Source organism: Charadrius vociferus, unplaced genomic scaffold (assembly GCF_000708025.1).
Source record: "Charadrius vociferus isolate BGI_N301 unplaced genomic scaffold, ASM70802v2 scaffold62, whole genome shotgun sequence".
NCBI classification, from domain to species: Eukaryota; Metazoa; Chordata; class Aves; order Charadriiformes; family Charadriidae; genus Charadrius; species Charadrius vociferus.
The window spans coordinates 2565946-2586032 of record NW_009647419.1 but is presented as its reverse complement, the minus strand read 5'-3'; the positions used below and the strand labels follow the sequence as shown (position 1 = coordinate 2586032).

The following is a 20087-nucleotide window of genomic DNA, read 5'->3' as shown; positions in this document are numbered from 1 at the left end:
CTATTTTACCTTGGTTTGCTTGGCGCAAACTGGTGGTAGCAGCATAAACTATCTCTGCAGTCTTTTGGATGTCCGGTACCAAAAGCGTCAGTCCCTCTGGTTCTTGATCAGAAGTATCTGGTTTTACTCCTGCTTTAGCTTTGTCTTTTTTAGACCTGTTTTTGTCAAAGAAATAGGACATAGCATGAGGGAATATTTTTCAACCAGTCACACAGTACTCAGCATATTTATCAATGGGAAAAAATAAGAAAAATGAAAGATCAAGATTAAAACAAGTCTTCTGAAATGGAACGTCTCTATGTATCTCCAGGTTAACCACTGAATGCAGCACTCAATTGTGACAATACTGAACATACGGTCTTCATTTGACAAACAGAAGTACATCTGATATGAAGAGTAAAAATACAAAGCCAAAGTCAGTGATCCCAGTATACCAGTTTCTGCTTCAACCACTTACTCTTTTTGATTGTTACACCTGCGTGCTCATCTTATGTTTGCACACTTTCAAAAAAATACTAGAAAAGCTTACAAAACCAGCATAAGAAAGATCATGTCATGAACACGCACCTCATCCACCCATGTAGATCCTTGTGAAAAATCAACTCCTAAATAGGTAATATAGAACTCGTTCCATTTCCACAATCCACTAACGGTATTTCTTAAAATACACTAACAGTAAACCACTAGGAAGCCTCTAGTAAAAAATTCACAGTATGTCTAAACTACAACCCGGGCATCACAAGGGAGTGGGTCAAAAAGGAAGTTTGTGTCTCTCTGCAGTTCTCTTCTGGGCTATAAATTTAAGACCTTTTATTTCAACAAACAGTTTAACGTAACATAGTTCTAAAAGTCTTACAAATACAGAAGGCGCCTATATTATATTGGATATTTATAATCCATGTATTGCAAATCAAAATGTCAGTTTAAACACCTCCAATTTTTATAATGAAAAAATCTGGAAATACAGTATGTATTAACACCGTTTTCACAGACGCTAGTTGTGTAGTAATTTAAGATATATTTAAATATTTTGATTGTGATAACCCAGTCTTTACTACCATATATATTCAATTGTTGAAATCAAGACATGGTATTTGATAACACTGTAACCTAAATGTATAGATTTAAAAGCTACTACGTTTTAAGAGCTAGCATAAATTTACACTGTTATCCTGCTAACAGCTGTTAATGCTAACAGCTCCCAAAGTATTTTACTGTAATTTCTGCGTGGGTTTTGTTCATTTTAAGATCCAAACAAATTCAATAGCCAAGAAGTGCTGGTTTTCTCTTTCCCACTACCATACCTAGAAGCAAACCAGAAAGCTATCTACACAAGAAAAATTAGCAGTTTAATGCTTTGATGTCCCAAACATATTTTAGCAACTACCAAATGCTATATCCTTTCTGTATGTTAATCTAGACTGAAATCATGCATAAAGAATAAGTCTCTGAACTATTCAGAGGTGATTACAGTGATACTGAAATACTAATCAAATGAGAGTATCCCTAGAACGCATTAATAACAAAATTCATTACTGCAGCATGGTTTATCTTCTCTGTTCCAGATTTACTCCAAAAGGACGTTAGCCTGCTGTTGACTTCCAGCAATTCTGAGCTTTCAGGTGCTCACAGTTCGGAGGAACGCATCAGAGCCAAACAGTGTCGTTCAGTATTTGAGGAACAGTTTAAGACAAAGCAGCAGCAGCTGCCTCTCCTGTTCATATTTTCCAAAATCCTTATCAATGGCTTTTTCCATGTGGAAATCTAAGCCAGTATTTTTTTGGGAAAAAACCAAAACAACCAACAAACAAAACATCACACCAAAACCAAAGCTAAAAAATGTGTATTTAAGTCCACTAAACCTCAACGATACCTGTTTTAACATCACAGACATGCTAGTGGCCACCAGTCCCAAGAAAGAAGTACAGGTTTAGAACTGCTTGCAGTTGATGTAGAATCCTTAAACTATTTGCTACAAAATCCTTGGAGAAATTTTGGCTAAAGTGAAATGTCAATGGGCTTATCCAAGAGACACAGGCATGAAGTGCAATTAAAATATGATTGGTGAAGATACTGAAAGTGAAATTAATTCTACGAAATTATTGTCTAGACAGTCATCTTGCAGGTCTTTTACCTTCCATGTGGTTTTACAATTTAGGCTACCAGCCTTTTCCTCCTACTTAGTCTTAGAGTAAAACAAAAACTACAACGTTGGCCTCATTTGACAAAAGGCTGAACCACACGCTTGAAACCTCCTACAGATACACTGAGTTACTGATAGTCACCTACCTACGTAGACAAGGCATATATATCTAGTTGAAGCAGGAGGAAAAGGAGACATCTACTCAAATGCAAATTCACAGTACCAGTAACAGAATTTCCGTGTGTTCCCCCTGCTGTCCGAAACAGTTAACACATCAGCACTTTTGAACTACCACAAGAGAACAACCCAACTGATAATGCCTTAACTTGTAAGACTCCCATTAATGATGACCTCCATTTTTCCTTCCCTCATTTTGCCTTCCTACCCTTGTTTGATACAAATCTTTTGTTGTCTAAAGAAGAGTACCAATTAGGGTGATTAATCCTGCACAGTTCCTAAGATGTCACTATATGACCTTCTTTACATACGTAGTGTTATATACAATTTTTTGGAGGTATTTAAAAATACTTTACAGCTTGTCAATTTATTTACAATCAAGTATTAGTAAATCACGTAATTCCTTAGAATCTACATGGGAAATCTGTCAAAGGTTCCCCAGTGGTATACATTTTCACACTGATTATAATTTGTGAAATTCACACAGTTTTGTCATCTCTACCCATCTGAGACAGAACTGAATTTCATTGAAGATATGAGCTATTACACTTGAGACCACAGCAGCCCTTTCTAAAATCATATCCTTGCAATCATATCATGACTACTACATAAATGCAGTTTAAAGATAATTAGATTAGGTACACTATCAGAGTAAAATTTCACGTGAAACAGCTCTGGAACTGCAGACAGAGGTGTGCAGCTGGTCCATATGCCCATCTCCCTGATGTAACAACACACCCTGGTCTGGAAAATCTAAAAGTCTATATCGTTTCCTAAACTATATGGTTATAAAAGCAGGGAGAGACAAATGTAACTCAAAGCCCTGTGAAAAAGTTGAATGGGTTTTCCATATAATTGATGCATAGATGAATCTTACAACATTTGGAGAAGTAAAGGTCAAAGACTCTTGTGAACTCTGTTAGCCTGCTGTGGCCTATCGGCCTGCTGTACGGATCCTAAGGAATAAATACTTTAACAGGCTTTGTTAGATTTGGTCTTGGAGGTGGGAAGCAGGACTTTCAAGGCAGTGCAAATGTTACGCTAAGGACAAAATGACAGCAATACCAAAGATGATTTTTTAGTCCCCAAACCCATCTCAGTGTAACCTGAAAGACTTGGTATTACTTTGCGTGCGCATGAAAAAGCAGCCTGGTGACCATTCTGTCATTTGTGAACACGCGTAACACGCGCAAACCAAATTATTAGTTGCGAAAACGTCATACTCCCTTCTTGGTATCATCTCCACTTATATACTGCTGCTGCACCCCTGCCTGGATTCAGAGCCGTGGCGAGCTCTCCCCAAGCTGTGCGTGACACACGAGTGTTTCAGAGGGACAAGTGGAGTCCCAGCTCAAGAGAGGGCATTGCTGGGAATAACAGGCTCTCCCCCCCAAGATATGAATGAGAAGATGAAACACCAAAATTAAAGTGATACAACCAGTAAGATCCTTCCCTGCACTCTAGCAGCCTGCATATAAATGTATGTATGCAGGTAAACTAAGAGTGTTAATCAAATTCCGGAGCTCTAACTACATGGTATTCCAAAGAAACATGAGAACCAATAATACTCAAATAATAAACTAAGGTCAAATATATAACCATATGAATATTTTGCTGTACATTTTCTCTATTTTTAGAAAACATTTAAATGTCTGTGTTATCCTGTACATTTCTTTCTGCCCAGATTCTATGTGTGAAGCAAAATTTAATGCAGTTATTTAATGGAGGCCAAACCTTTATCTAAATGTTACCATTTTCAGAGTGGAGGAGGAGCCAAATATTTAATTTAGACTTAGAAACTTCCCTATAAAATTTTTCAACCATTGAAGAATAAGCAGCAAAAGTCATGTCAACTCATATTTAAAGGGATGACAGTCACTAATATATTTGCTAGAAGAGCCAGCAGTGTACATGCTAATAATTTAAGCCATTAATTTAGCTTGTGTTAGAAGATGACAGCCTTCTCTTCACGCTGTGCTAAATGAATAATGAATGATACGCTCCCAAGGCAACTTTAATTTTTAAAGCCAATACTGATACTTACTCACCCATGCCTGATACTTAGAGGTAAACATGATGATACAGAATGATACTTTTATCAAATTATTCACAAAATAAAGCCAAGGAACCATTCAGCCCCTCTGTACTACAGAGATGGTGCTTATAGCAGAATTCTGCTTAGTTTGATACTGACCCCACTGTGTTGGGACAGAACTGCTATAGGTTTGCAACCGCAGTATCACTCAGCCCTCATGGTCCCCCATCTTCTGTAGGTTTCCACAGGTACCAAGTAAAAGTTCGTTCTTCACAGTAATTCACAGACTCTTAAACCAATCTCCTGAAATCAGGTAAAACAAGCAAGGGACCGTGCCTTTGCAAACAAACACTGGTGAAAGGTAGTAACCTCCTCTGACGTGGCTCCGCATACTCCTCCTCGGGGCTTCCAGCACTCTATGTACAGACACTAAGCTGAAGCATCCCAAACCAGCAAAGGCTGCAGGAGGGCTCCCTGCAGCCAACCATCAGCTCCGAACATGAGCTCGAGAGTGCAGCAAGAGAAACCGACAGTTCTTTTGTCTTTTAAAGAAAAATAAATGAAAGCAAATCAGGCCGCAATTCTTGGGACACAATCCTAAAGAAAAATTTTTGTTTGTGAAGTGCACCATTTCACAGAGAAGTTCTGCAAAATAACAGTGAAGACAATGAAAAGCCATAGCAGGGAAAATGCCTCAGGCCTACCAGGTTGTATTCTAGCATCCCCATGCAACAGAAAAACACCCAGATGGTAACAGCCATGTGATAGGCAAGGCTGATACATTCAGACAACCTTGGAAGTGGCAGGATTAACCCTTAGTAGCAGCGTGACAAGCTGCAGAAGTGTGAAGATGAGAGAACTCAGATCTCCCTCATGCAGTTATCATGTGGATGGCGACAGCGATGTGGAAAGAGAAAGCATCGTTAGGAATTTTAGACATAGGCTTGCTATACTCCACATTACACAAATAAGCCATCAGCTTATTTTGCCAAATTTAACAATTTGCCACGAAGCTCACCTAGCAGATGGTGGTTCAGATGAGCCTGCTTTGCTACACAACAGCAGTTCTCTGCAGCAGAGGGCTCAGCCATCACAGCAAACAAATGTCTCAAACTCAGCCCTTGTGGCAACCCATTACCCAAGTCTGACCACTCTCCAATTAGGGATGGCTTTTGACTCCCTAGCAGTCCAACAAACAGTCATAAGAAATCATCTCATACCTAAACATCTTCTCCATTACCCAGAATTTTCCCGATTTTCCAATAGGCTATTATGGCCTTTGAAAGTAAATGAAATCAAATGCTAACTGGAATCCAAACCCAAAAATGTTCCCCTTCGAATTCTGGATCCAAGGGGACACTCTTGCTCCAACATGGAGTTGACATTTGGTAGACATGCAAGTAGAACTGCTGTTCAGATACAGGAAAGTTTTGTCTTTGAAAGCAGATGCCATAATTATCTTGTTGTTCTGGCATTTGACCTAAAAGGGGCAGCAGATTGTCCCATTTAAGAAATTCATGCCAACACTTGCTTATATTGCTGGCAAACCTTCAGCTAAAATGCTGAGAATTAAAACCTTCCACCCCAATGATTCCAGGCTGTTCAGGCTGTTAGTGTTTTCATCCTTGACTATATACTGCTTTAAAGACAAACAGTATTATGCTTAAACCAACCAAGACAAGGATTTGGTTTTGTGCTCATATGTCAAAGTAATAGAAGAAAATTGTTCAGATACTGTAACTGAACCAACCATGGAATTTTTATCAAATTCATCAATTATTAAAATAATACTGACTGTGCTTCTAGAATTGTTCTTAGTTTTCAGATCCTACGCTGACACTGAACAACTAGTCATACCGTATTTTATTTTACCAAATTAAAAAGAGCTTATGACTCGTAGTTATATGCCATTCTCACAAGGAGACTTTTTAGAGTTCAACCTGGGTAAGTGGCATGAGAAGATACAGGTTCCCAGGCCCATTAAGTTTGACGCTAACAGATGACCAGACTAGCAAAAAAAAGTAATTGTGGTGGAGAATGTTATACATACATACATACTGGAAATAGATTACACAGAATACATACATACTGGAAACGGATTACACAGAAGCCAAATATATTTTCTTTTCTATTTTAAGAAGATTACATATACTATGATCTACATAATATTGCCAGCAAGCACAAGCCGACATTTTTAGATGGGTATCCAACATAAAGAACTGTTATTTGTCCTTCCTAATTCTGTTTCTTTTGCATTTAGTCAGCAAAAAAAAAATAAAATCCCACCACAGACACATTACATACTTGATATGCAAGACCAGCAATCTCAGTCAAGAAGGATTCGAGAAATTCACAGGTAAAGTCCAGTCCATCAGGAGTAACTGGAAAGACTTCCCAATAATCGCATTCACGCTCAGAAAAGGTCTCAGGTGTTGGCTGGTAAATATTGTCAGTTTATAGTGGGAGGAAGAACATTGTACATGCACCTTTGCCTGACATTATATTTACCTTCTTTTCATGATGTTTCAGCATACACTTAGGGACAGCACTAAATTTTCCAGGGAAGAATGGGTATTATTTCCTAATAAGCCATCTTTGTTGGAAGCAAGTAAACAGAATTGAGAAACCAATTAATTGCTGGAAGCAGAAAATTATTCAGGGGAAGAAAGGAAAAATTATATTTTATTCCAGCTCCCTCAGGGCAAAAAAAGATGATTAAGGCATTAAACCCCTCCCGAATCTTCGGTTCTGGAAACTAGAGTGGTTGAAGACATACAGAAACAGAGATAGAAATTTGGTTGTGGTATCTGTACCAACTACAGCACCTCCCAGAGGCAGGAGGTATTGGGAGGCATGCCAGGCTTCCTTCCTTTTGTGTGTGCTAGTCTCCTGACCGTCCCTTCAAATGGCAACCACAAACAGCACCGACTTAATCGGTCAAATGACTACAAACCAGGCACTCTCAGGCTTGTATCCTGGCCTGGGAGCTGTAACACAAGTGCAACATTTCACAGAAGGGGACAGTCAGATATCAGTGATAGCGGCATTTCTGAAGATGAAAAGCCATAGTTTTGCAATGTGAGAACTGATGATACAAGCAACTGTAAAGTAACACTCTGTGAATCACTCAGAAGTGCTCCGAGAAGAAGATTTGAAGGGAGTTACCTAGAGGCTGGCCTACAGTTACCAAAAGAAACTGTCATTTGTGATTTGTCCGTACTTATTTCCTTAAAAAGTCAGCTGAACTCTGGAAGGTGTGCAGAACGAGCTCAGACAGCACTATACTGCAACGCCTAAACAGCCCGATGCCATCACAGCTGAGATGGGATATTCAGATACTTTTCCATTTATTTACTAATTGCTCTGCTGGACTGCAAGTGTTCGACAAGAACTGTCAAACACAGTTTCTCAGAGGAGGCTGGAAGACCCCAAAGCCTGGCATGGATGGCTCCAGGGCATTCATTTGTAATTTCACATCATCTTTAGCATACCAGCTCAGCTCTGATGCCTGTGCTAATGGACAAACTAACTGTCGCAAAATCACTGATGCATGGAAACGTGCTTTTCATACGTAGCACCAACAGATATCACTAGTCAAAAATTGTCAACCCTCTCTACACAGTTAGGGTTCTCACTACAAATAGTAACTCCCAAATCTTCTGCCTCCTGAACCTTATTCTTCCTGACAGAAGCGAAAGGCTTCTCTCCTAACCAGTTAGCCTCCAGTGGAGAGTCCACTGAGGAACCTGGTCCTTAATCAATAGGTAAAGCAGCACAAAAGCATACAGAAGATAGCTGGGATATTTCTTGTAAAAACTACCATTTGGTTTGGCCCTCCCCAATCCCATTCTTTACAGAATGGGCTTGTTCAACAGCTCCCAAAGAATGTTCCTGCCTTCAGACTGACAGCAGAAAACGCACAGTTCTGCAAACAAAAGATTCACCTCACTGAAGAAGGAAAGGAATTTAAAGATTTGAAGCTCCCAGATTCTTGACCAGCAATCCTCTTTCTGATCAGTGAGCAGTTACTGATGAAGAGAGAAGAGTATGCAAACCTACCAGCTTCTCTGTGTCATACAAAAAAATTCCTTGTAAATAGTACAGTAAAACAGAATGTATACATATAAACAGTAATTTAGATCAAACAGATGGTATGTTCTCACTCTGGACTGCAGCAACCATTCAGGTAAATATACAGAACCAAATCTTCTCTATTCATAATACATAAGTCCAAAATACAATTTAAATGAAGGTTAGAGATGATAAAAGCAATTACCTCAGTCGGTTGGTATAGGTATCTACACAGGTCTTCATTTTAGCCAACAAAGTCCCAACAGAAGCTTGTGACTCCAACTGTTCTTCCTCCTCTTCACTATTTTCTCCCGACAGAGGAAGCAGTAATGGCACCATCGATGTGCAGGACGCAATAGCACGGAGTAATTCTAGCAGGGCTCGGTAAAGGGGAACATGCCGGGCCATATCCAAAACTAAGAGAGAAAAACAGTTTACAAAAATTATTACAATTGAAGACGACCCTTCCACTCTTAGTACAGATGTTTTATATAGAAAAGCTAGATTTCAATAAGTATTAAAATAGTAATGACATTTAATGATAAAATACAGTATTTTATACCAATTTACAAGTTATGTTTTAATGGACTTGTCCAGAAAAAACTGCGTAAGATACCTGGAAACAAAGGTTAGCAAAAGACAAGAGGACAAAAGTGCTAACAAGGAACGGAACAGGATTATCACATGCTATGTTCATTTCTAGTAGCTTAATATACAATCCTGGCACAAGTTATATGCCAACAGTAATCGCAAACAAATATCTACGGAGGAAAAATTGTAGCCTATGGTGCAGCAGGGTAGCATTTGCTGATTCTACCAGCATAAGCATTAATAAAGACAGACTTTCATATCACCCACTATTTATAGTTATCTTCTCCTTCGGGAGAATTTGTCTGCATTATTGCAGGAATATTTATGGTCATGAAATAAATGAAGTTATCTGCTAATAAGTCTAGCTTGCTTCTCTTCATGGAGAAGGTATCATTTTAAAAAGCATTATGCATTCTTCGGAGCATGCATAGGCTATGAAGAAGATGCAAATTTTATCTGCATACATATGAACCACAAAACAGTAAAGATGAATAAGAATATACATTAGGTAGGCAAAACTCACTTAGTGTTGCTCAGTGTGATGTATATGTATTATACAAGTAACTGTGGGTAGAATATAGATATCAGCTCCTCTGACCAGGGAAGACAGGCAGAGACACACAATTCTAATGGATTCTCTAGCACCGCATTGTTTATTTTTCTTTTCCACTTGCTTGGACAAATATGTAATGGATGTCATTTCAACTGACTTTGTATCATTAATAGAAGTCCTGAAAATGTAGCTATACGCAGATACTTTAACACAGCTGCTTCCTCTGTCCTTAGGACATGCTATTTTTACCCTAACTGCACAAAAAAATTGCTCTAGTTTGAAGAATTTACAAATGACTGAGTTTATGATAAAATAAATATATGCTTTTTCCAGAAAAAAAACCCAACAAACAAAGAGCCCCTGACAACTCTCATTAGGACAGAACAAAGCATAGAACTCTAACGTTTCATTTAGCACATCTCACCCTCTAAGCTAAAGCATATCACAAACTTTCATCTCCCATCACCAAACCCTTAGCTCGATGGGACAGTATAAACAGGCAAGCAAAATTCAACAAGCAGGTTTGTGCAGGTTTAAAGCTGGATTTATCTCTACCAAGAGTTCTTTGATCATGAACTTGCATTCATATCTTGAAACTATTACAATGGCACAAACTCTTAACGGGGTGAAGTTCTGTTGTGTTGAACAGGAAGAAAGTTTACTGAAACAAAGCATTAGTCTGTTCGTTCTGGCATCATGGCTCTACAAAATCCCGTGTCAAAATATTCCATATATTTAAAGCAAGTTCCATTAAATTTAAACATTGGCATTAAGAAAGCCAGTTTCAATTATCTGTCGATTCTTATATTTTATATATTTTTTATATAGCTCCATTCCTTATTCTGTCTCTAGTCAACAATGATTGCTCACAGAAAAAGCCTCACAATGTGTAAAATGGCCTTAAAATAAACAAGAATAGATATGATGATGTGCGACTTCAAAAAAAAAAAAAAAAAAAGGAAAGAAAAGCAAAAAGAAAAAAAGTCGTGTGGGGGGAGAGTAAGGCAAAAGAAAGGGAGACCATAAAACCCCATAGTGTAGCCCTTCCCAGAAACCACCTCCCACCTGTAGTGCTAAAGATCAAGCAGCTCCTCAATTTAATCAATAGCTGCTTATTATGAAGATAGTGAGTGACGGAGAAATATGACCTCTTAGATAACCACAGCACTTCATTTCTGGAAAGCTTTTATTTATTTATTTATTTAAACCATGAAATATTCATGAAGCCAGAGCATATAATTTCAAATCCTTCAGTGCTTGTTTGCCCTCTCCTTTGCTAAATGGATAGTTAAATTCAAAATTACTGTCAGGAGGGAAACTGAACTGACATAACTTTAAAATGGGAATGTTTTCCAGAAAGATAGGAGAGAATTTCCAGATTCAACTCACTTGCACTGCTTTGCAGTTGTTCCCATGTGAAACAAATAAAACTCATTCACTTGGTTTCAATTTAAACAGTCTTTTGGGGAACAACTACCAATTTCTTTTACCTTAATGCTAGACTCTTCTCAACTCGATTTCTTGATACCATCACGTGTCTTACACTACTTTTGTCCCAGGCCTTTATTATACTTAGTAAGGATTATGACCCATGCAAGAGTGTTTATCTGTCCAAAATGCCAGAATTCTCTCCCATCCCCAATCCCTCATCTAAATCTTAAAAATGTTTCTCAGGACTGGATATCTGGATACGTATCAGAAAAACTTGCTTTAAAGAACTCAAAATTGACAGATTACTCTTTATTACCTTTATTTGGAGATTTATCTACTCATGACTATTTTGCTTTCAGTTGAAAGAGAATGCCAAACTGACTACAGTATATGTTTTTTGCAGATACAGCTCTACTTTCTGTAATAGGTTGAGAAGACTTGAGCATTATCCCTATATTTACACGTAATAAGATGTTCCAAATTGGATAATGCTCAATTTTTACGAGATTGTGTTTAAGCCACTAAGACTACAAGACACTCCTTTGTAAAGTAACCCCCTGGCCCAGATCTATTGTTTGCTAACCTGCCCACCTCCTCCTGGTACGGCCGGCTGCATCCACAGATGTCCTAACAGCACCTTTCTGGACTGACAGAAGCTTAGCAAGTCCAGCAGCGTTCAAACTAGAGCCTCAATGTTCAGGCTGTACCACTCAGACTCCATCATCATCCTTACTGCTTTTAGCGTTGGCAGCTTATTTAGTTAGTTGGGATTTATGATAGATGTCTTCCCTTTAGATATCACTAGGTATATATTTGGGGACAGTATTTCAGAAATAGAACATGCAGCTTTGTAAAGAAATATTTAGATCCTGTAACAAAATCCTTTAAAGGAATTCAATTAAGATAATAAAAACACGAAGAAAAATATAAAATGCAAATCTCCAAATTAACAAATCCTATTTCCATCAAATAGAAGCAATGGAACCTTAGGACTATCTTCCTCACATACAGGTATCTTACCAACTAAGATGCCAGCAATCTGGATTTTAAGCAAATACAAACTTCAAGGAAGAGTAAGTGTTAAAAGTAATCCACTGTTTTCTTCAGAGTATGCTATTCCTTGGGAACACAACCCACTTTTTTCTGCCTGACTGAATTGGGTGATACAGGTGTAGCACAACATTTTACTCCTATTAAATAGGGTAGCTTCTTGTGTAGGAAAGAAAATCCAACACATCACTAACTAGAAACAAATACTTTTGCTTATAGCAGGGCTATAATTTGAATAGCATTAGCACATCTTAAATATGTCGGAATTTTTTTGTATGGGTACTTCAGTTGTATAAAAAGGCACTAACAACATTTGATTTATATGGGCATGCACATAAGCACACCAAACTGCAAATACACAGCATTCCTAAGAAAATGAAAACGGAAGGCCAAGATTTTTGGCTTTGTAAAAACGACAGATGGATATTTTATCCAGGATTCTCTGTTATCCCAAAGTCAAAAACTTTAATAAATAATGACAAATAGCTTTTCCAAACAGCTCCATTTGGTGCTCTCAGACTCCCACACTGAGTATGCATGGACTGACCTGGCTGTTAGGCACATGCAAACCGTGGGGTCTTTCACATCTGTCCATTTTTGTGCTGTCAGTGCTCCCCAATTCTGCGGGGCAGTGAATTGCTGAGGAAGGTCTGAGCCCCAGCATCAGGAGCCAGTTCAGAAGCTCCCCCTTGTTGATTCTCAAACAGAACTGCTGCCTGAGAGAGCCTATCTGGACTTTTGCTAGGTTTCCCAAACATTTCTTCAAATGCCACATACTTACATCAAAAGAGAGGTAAAGATTACATTATTTTATTACTAGACTCAGAGCAGGGATTCGTACGCAGTTTTTATCCCGCTTCCTTGGCTGCCTTAAATAGGGCCGGCAGGACAGGCCTGGCTGGTGACAGCAGTGTTGTCTGAGGAAACGCTCCAAAGCCAGTGCCCAGAAGATGGTTTTTGCACCGCTTGACCCAGTCTGCTTCCCCTGCGACCTTCCTACGTGCTTCTCAACTTGCATTCAGCAAATACATATCAAGGTCTCACCTTTTAGCTATACCAGCACTCAACCAGTTCAAACACTGGCACACGAAGCAGAGCACAAGCTAAAAACTGCTGCTGAACTTTTCAAGCTAAAAACTGCTGCTGACCCTGGAGCAGAAGCAGCCAGCTGCAGGAGACCTGTAAAACAGCCCCTCGCTGGTGGGCAGGAGGCGGCTGTGACAGCCCAGGGCATGGGAGCAGGGCCGGGAGGTGACAGAGCAGCAGGGCAACACCACCATGGGGTGGGCAGCAAGGTGATGACAGCAGCACTCGAACGTTGGAAGCTCTGTGCATCTTTATTACCACCATTGTTTTATTAATTGCAGGAATTATGAGTTCTAGAAGGATGAGCGGACACATCGGAAAAACAGGCTGACGTCTTGCCGTCTGTGATAATTAGCAAGGAAGTTCACTGTAGCCTTTCTGGACAATAGGCAGCATGCACACAATTCACATCAAAAAAGTGTCTCGGGTCTAAATTTGTTCTGTTGCATTTATGAAAAGCAGAAATCTCAGCAAGACCACTGCCATTTACTAAGATAGGTAGGGATGGAAAAAATCTGGGAAACACGGTTTAGTGGGGTAAGGTCTCATCCCTCCCTCCCATTCCTTTGGGTAATAAAGATCAAGTTTTACTGGAATCACTACAATTCAGTTAGCCTTTCACACTATTCGCAATTTAGAAAGACACTGAAGGCTAAATAGGTAAAAAATAGACATTTCATAAACCCAGATCTCCCTTATATGCTAATAACAAGCAGTTCTGATTTGAGGGGGGGACGGGTGGAGAGAAGAGGAGTCTGACTGAAGTTATTTTAAGAAGTCTTGACTTTCAGAAACTGCTGAGCATCCCGTCTTTTGAAAACCGCAGTCTTTCGCAAATGTCTAAAGGTCACGAGCTATTAAGGTACTGATCACATTTTTGAAAACTTCTAGACACAGCCTACTTATTCCTGGGAAACAACTAATTACCATTCAAAGATTGTGTGTGTGATTTCAAAACATTTCAACTGCTTTCCACACATCTATTTATTTATCTATCAGCAATATAGATCTATTTCTTACAAAGACCTGAGACTACCCATATGCAATTACAACCTTAATACAATGAAACAGCATAGGAGAGCACGTAGTTTCATAGGATCAAGGTATCACTTTAAATTGCATATATATATGTAACATGATAATGGCCCAACTGAGTCTAATACGCCTTTGCTTTCTTTTAATATTATACAATATTCAAACAAAGAATAGCCAGACCTAATGGCCCATTAAATAGATAGCACTGAACAGCAATAAATTTTTTTTTGCAATTCATTTAACATCCTCAGTACAACTTAACTGGCTATGAATAAGATTATAAAGCTTATTTCCATTGCAAAGGATATATAAAATATATCACAAGGAATATGCACATTTATTTTAAAATAAAGGCAATCATTCGTGTAGCATATCCATTATATCCAAAAAACTTCACACTTTACAGGAGATTAAAGAAACAAATAGAGAAGAATAATTTGTAAGAAAACAATGGAAAAAAATGTATCTAATGTGAAGGCCTTCCCACTGTGATTCTCACTGTGACCAAACCTACCCCAAGCAGCTTACAAACTTTATAAAATAAAACACGAAAGACACTTGAGGAAAAAAAACATGCATACTATCCCTTCTTCTGTACTACAAGAAAAGCTGTACATAGATGCTCTCAATCTATCTCTTGTACATAATTTCTCATTTACTAGACATGCTTCAGTTCAGGACTTCTCCTTGAATTTCAGTTATTGTAGAGGCCCACAAAAGTATGACTTTTCCAAACTATCTTTTCTTACATTCGATTTCTTTTTACTTCTGACCAATAACATGACTGACTTTCTGCCTTTGTTGAAAGAAAGGTGTGCTGGCAGCCACAGCAGAAGGCACCACTGGAAACTCTTTCCAAATTTCAGCTGTTTGATTTGTTTTCTCAAAGAGATCTGCCACTGCAAATGTGAGAGGGACGGTCACAAATGGACAATTAAAAGGAAATAACTGAAAAGAGAAAGGTATTGTGGAGATGCATACCTAAAACCAGAAAATGTAAACTTAAACCAAAATTCTTGCAAATGGTTACAAGTATGGCTTACATTTAACAGATCAGAAGAGGGGGAAAAAGCTGGTTAAAACTTGAAATGAACAAATTGATCTCTATAATCAAAGATGAAGTTGAATTCTAATTCTATAATTATGCTCTCATCTTCCATTCCAAGAAGCCTCTTTCTTGCATTGGGTAGAGTTTCCAGTGACCGAAGAGACTCCTTCAAGTCTCATTTCTTGTTTTGTTTTGGTTTTGGATCTACTTTTCTGCTGCTTCAATGAGATTTTATATCTTCGTGGAAATGTGACTGGTTGTATTTTGTTAAACATTTGTCCAGAAGGAGCCATCTAATCCTGCCTCTGTTTTAAGTAAAATGAAAGAAAACCACTGACAGTTATGTAGAGCAGCTATATAGTAGAACTGTTCTATTCACATCACGCACAAATGCTCAAAATTTAGTGTATCCAAACGTCCCCTGCAAAAAACCACAAGAAAATACCTTTGGATTCCAAGGCACGTATTTTTTCTTTTATAGTAATAAAGGACACCGGTCTCATCAATTTAAGCAGCTAGCAGTAAAGCAAGACATTCTCATTACCATGCTACTTACTAAAAAGTTTAAGTCCAACGTTCAGATCATGACTGGAGTACCATAAACACCTGCTACTACATTTTTTCTATTTTATTTTCTTTTACTTTTTTTATCTCCAAATAATTTAAAAATAGATCTTAAAGTTCTGTCAATTTTGCAACATTTCTAAAACACGCTTAGTAATTACTGTGGACATATTTTTGATGCCTCAGTATGTTATTCACAAACCTAAACCCCATAGCCATGATTAAATTAAAGACTTCAGGATCTCATTACCATATTAAAGACTCTCAGTAGCTACAAACGCTGCCATTCAAAAAAGCCACACAAAGGAAACACTCATTTTGTATTTTTAATTAAAACCTTCAGACACAGTATTGTGGCCGCAGATACTGCCAAGCATGAGTGAGATACACTGTCTTCCCAATAGGGCCACACATCCTTTTTCTAAGTATTTTAAAACTGGAGCCGTTCCTCAGTCCCCCTTTACCGCATCTTTGCAAACATATGATCTATGAATGCAGTCCACGCTGCAGGCAATAGTGTCAGTTCCAAATACGTCATGCTCTACTGCCTCTTGATTTTCTGTTTCAGAATCAACCCAGGGCAAGCCTCTTTTATAATAGGCCTAATTAACACCCTGCATGCTGTTCCGTATTGATAGAAAAAAAGATTGCCTACAGAGTATTTCAAAATCAGATCTTTTAAAGAAAGCATTAGCCTTCGGATAAAAATAAAACAAATGCTTTCTAAACATTGTCATCTTGTAATAATTTAATTAGCTTGATTTTTTTCTTCACTTTTCTTTATAGGACTAACACAAGCATTTTCACAGTACTATTTTGAGTATCAGAAAAAATGGCATCAGAAAAGACTAGTCCCCTCCCATAATGAAGCGGGAGAAGGAGGGGTTAAGCCCCCTTACAGGTCATGAGTTACAAATCCTGTGTCAGAGCAGTAAAACAATGCAAGAAGGGTGGGCCTCTGAATTCAACGTGTACAGTGTCAGGCTCCAAGTTGATTACTATTATTGTTCAGATACAGCCTTAAGATTTTGCTCTTCGGATGTCTGCACTGAGTCCATTAGCAGTCAAAAAAAGAAAAAAAAAATCAGATCAAATGTTAGAAAAGGTGAAGAGAAATTAGAAGTTACTTAATGAGACTGCATTCAATCATCAGTACCACGTCAATACCACGCGCGTTTTTCCTCTTTTTCAAAGAGACAGGACAGAAATGGAAAAGGGATCTAAAATGAAATAAACTAAGACTTTTCAGCCTCAGTGACTAATGAAGTGTATGATAAAGTTTTTTTTTTAAAATTACAAGCGGTAAAAAAAGTGAATAGAATTGCACCGATCGATACCTTCAAAGGACTGGGCGCACCATTAGAAGAAACATTGTCACTTGTAACAGAACGTACACTACAGAACATACCACTGTTGAGCTTTGGAAAAGGTTAGCACTAAATGCTGGGGCAGTAAATACTGTTACTGGTTCAAAAGTAAATGTGTAAATTCATGTAAGAATAGGCCATCAAGGGCTAATAAATGAGGAGACAACAGCCCTGTCCATATACCAGGGCAGCATCTGTATGTCAGCCCCATTCCTATATTCTCCCATCTGTTGTTGTCCACTGTTGCTGACAAAGTAATGGGTAACAACCTTGGTCTGTCTTGGCATTGCTATTCTTATAAGTGTCTTCTAGGAAACACAGGAAAAAATAACAGTTTAACTGCAATATAAAAAGAAAACTGTGTATTTCAATTATTGAAGCAAAATGCCTTGCTCAAGTTAATTGGTCAGTCATCTGGAGTTAGTGTAGTAATGTGGCTCAAGGGAGCAGCACACTGCTCTTTACTATTTCTGGTTTGCTTATTTTTTCAAGAAACATTTGATTTTGGTGGATTTAAGTGTTTTCAGGAAAGTTTTGTTTAAAAGCAAAGTTGAAGAACACTTAAAAACTTGTCACAAATGTATACATGCATCCAGAGAAAACCTTTGCCAGAAATAGCATGAGGCACTATTTCATCAGGCTGGTGTGTACCGTTGAGTAAACAGACACAATTTCCTGTATTTTGAAAGGACGTGAAAAAGAAACCCAAACAATATAAAAGACGTAAAAAACAAACTGAGCTTTTAAAGCATGAGAGACAACTAAAACCACATGTGGTGCCCAGTTTTGGAGATACTACTATTTCTATGCCACACTCCAGTCCCTGATAATGGAATCCATTAGAGAGATCACACTCTGCCACTAAATAGTGCTACAAATAATCTTAGAAAGGTGGTCAGGTAATGAAGGGACGCTTCTTGGAGGCTGCAGTCACCTAACACAGGGGTGGTGGGGAATACATGATCAAGTAAGAACAATTAATGAAAACTCCAAATGCAAAATTCTATATTCATTGGGTTTGTTTGTTTGTTTGAAAAAATGGCTCGTTAGGCACCTGTGTAGAAAGGATGAGAGCAGATTAGTGCAGAGGAAGTTCATACTGTCACAGGATCCAACCCCACTGCAACTTCTAAGAATCTCTCCTCTGAAAGATCGCTGGTTTTACCCAACAGCAGTTCTTTAAAACCGATAAAACATGAAGAAACGCTATCAAAGCATAAAACTATAACCAAATCATGCTTGTATGCAAATCTAGAAAACAAGTGTAAGGAAGCATCAATGTAAAGCTACAGGATTGCTCTATATTATCCAATAAATACATAATGATATAAAGAAAAGCATAGATAAAAGAAAAAGAAAGATATATATAAGGCATTCAGAGACTGTATGAGAATAAAGGTTTTTTGCCTGGTCAGGGGATGAACAAAACCTCATTATTAATACACCCCTTTACTATGGCATTTAGTAAGCTAAAAAGGACCAATAATTTCTATTTGAGGTAGATGTAATGAAATAAATCTAATATTAAAGGTACGATAAAAGTGTCAAATTAATCTTCCACTTAGCCAAGAAAATAAGAAAAATATTTTCTGTAGAAAAAATAACCCCAGGATTTAAATACTCTGCAGACAAAACCTTTCTTGAAAAAGGAAAAATAAAACCAACACAAATGCCTACCACTTCATGTTAATTGTCTCAACTGCAGGCACTCCACAGAGATGAAAGGAAAGGTATCACTGCTCTAAGAACATGAAGCAGGATTTTTAAGGAAGTTAATCTGCCTTTCATCATCCCTGCACTGGAGGAGGGAATAGTGATTTCACTATTTTTGGCAGAGGAGTGGGCAAGCAGCCATCTTGAAATGGTTCTCAGTCTGAGTGTTACCCCTTCCAGCCCATAAAACAGTCACCAGTATTTTAGAATATAAGACAGGAATTGAAAATAAGATGGAAACCTGCCATTTCATTGCACATGCTGCAGAAATCGATGTGGAAATTGAAAATTAGGGTTTTTTTTAAACCATTACTTCAGCAGATGGAAAAAGGCCAAGACTCGGGTCTTCTGCTCTTGCTGTCAGACTGTCAGCAGAGGATACCAACGTTGTTAGTGGAATGAAAGGACGTGCAGTTCCTGTGCTTTATGACAAACTTTCACGATGTGTGAGCACACCTACAAGATCATGGCGAGGGTGGTGAGGCACTGGAACAGGTTGCCCAGAGAAGTTGTGGATGGATCCCTGATGGATCTCTGGAGGTGTCCAAGGCCAGGCTGGATGGGGCTTTGACCCACCTGGTCTAGCAGGAGGTGTTCCTGCCCACAGCAGGGGGATTTGAACTAGATGATCTTTAAGGTCCCTTCCAACCTAAACCATTCTGTGATTCTATAATGATCAAGTCCTCAGGGGACAGAAAGGACAATACTTAAGAATCTCATTCTGCCCTAAATATCTAATTATTTTGCTTGGCCAAGATGGCAGAGCCCCTGTGCATATGCAAAACAGAACCTTTATCACTTTAGTGTATTTTCTAGAGAATAGTTGGTTGTTTAAATACCAAGATGGGCTTTTGGTAAACACGTGAAGTGCAGGCTGAGGAGAAAAACTGAAGCCTAATAGCCTCCCTGGGTCTAAGTTAAATGAAAGGTAACCCCTTGCACTCACTGCATATTGAAAGTGCCTTTGAGTGTCAATAGCTACGTGGAAAATTTATCAACCAGTTTAACTGAACACCACATATGATGGGGACAATCATCTCCATGCCCCAGAATTGTGGAATAGGAGAATCTGCATCTCCTGTGCAACCTTATGCAAGTTCCCGTATCATTTCCTAAAATGGATCATCCTCCATTATGTCAGAGCATAACAACAAAGACAAACTCAAAAGAAAAGGAAATAATCTTTTGCTAATGAGCGGCAGTATCTTGAAGTTGTCTTCTAG

General features: G+C 38.4%; 1 protein-coding gene across 1 annotated transcript in view; it reads right to left on the bottom strand.

Moving 5' to 3' along the window:
• BIRC6 (baculoviral IAP repeat containing 6) overlaps positions 1-20087 on the bottom strand; it is a 172541-nt gene that overhangs the window by 14078 nt on the left and 138376 nt on the right. Inside the window, exons 65-66 of the mRNA XM_009880396.1 lie at positions 8632-8842; positions 10-155 (exon numbers count right to left, since the gene is read on the bottom strand). Of these exons, the coding sequence (XP_009878698.1) occupies positions 10-155; positions 8632-8842 (357 nt within the window). The remainder of the gene's footprint in view (positions 1-9; positions 156-8631; positions 8843-20087) is intronic.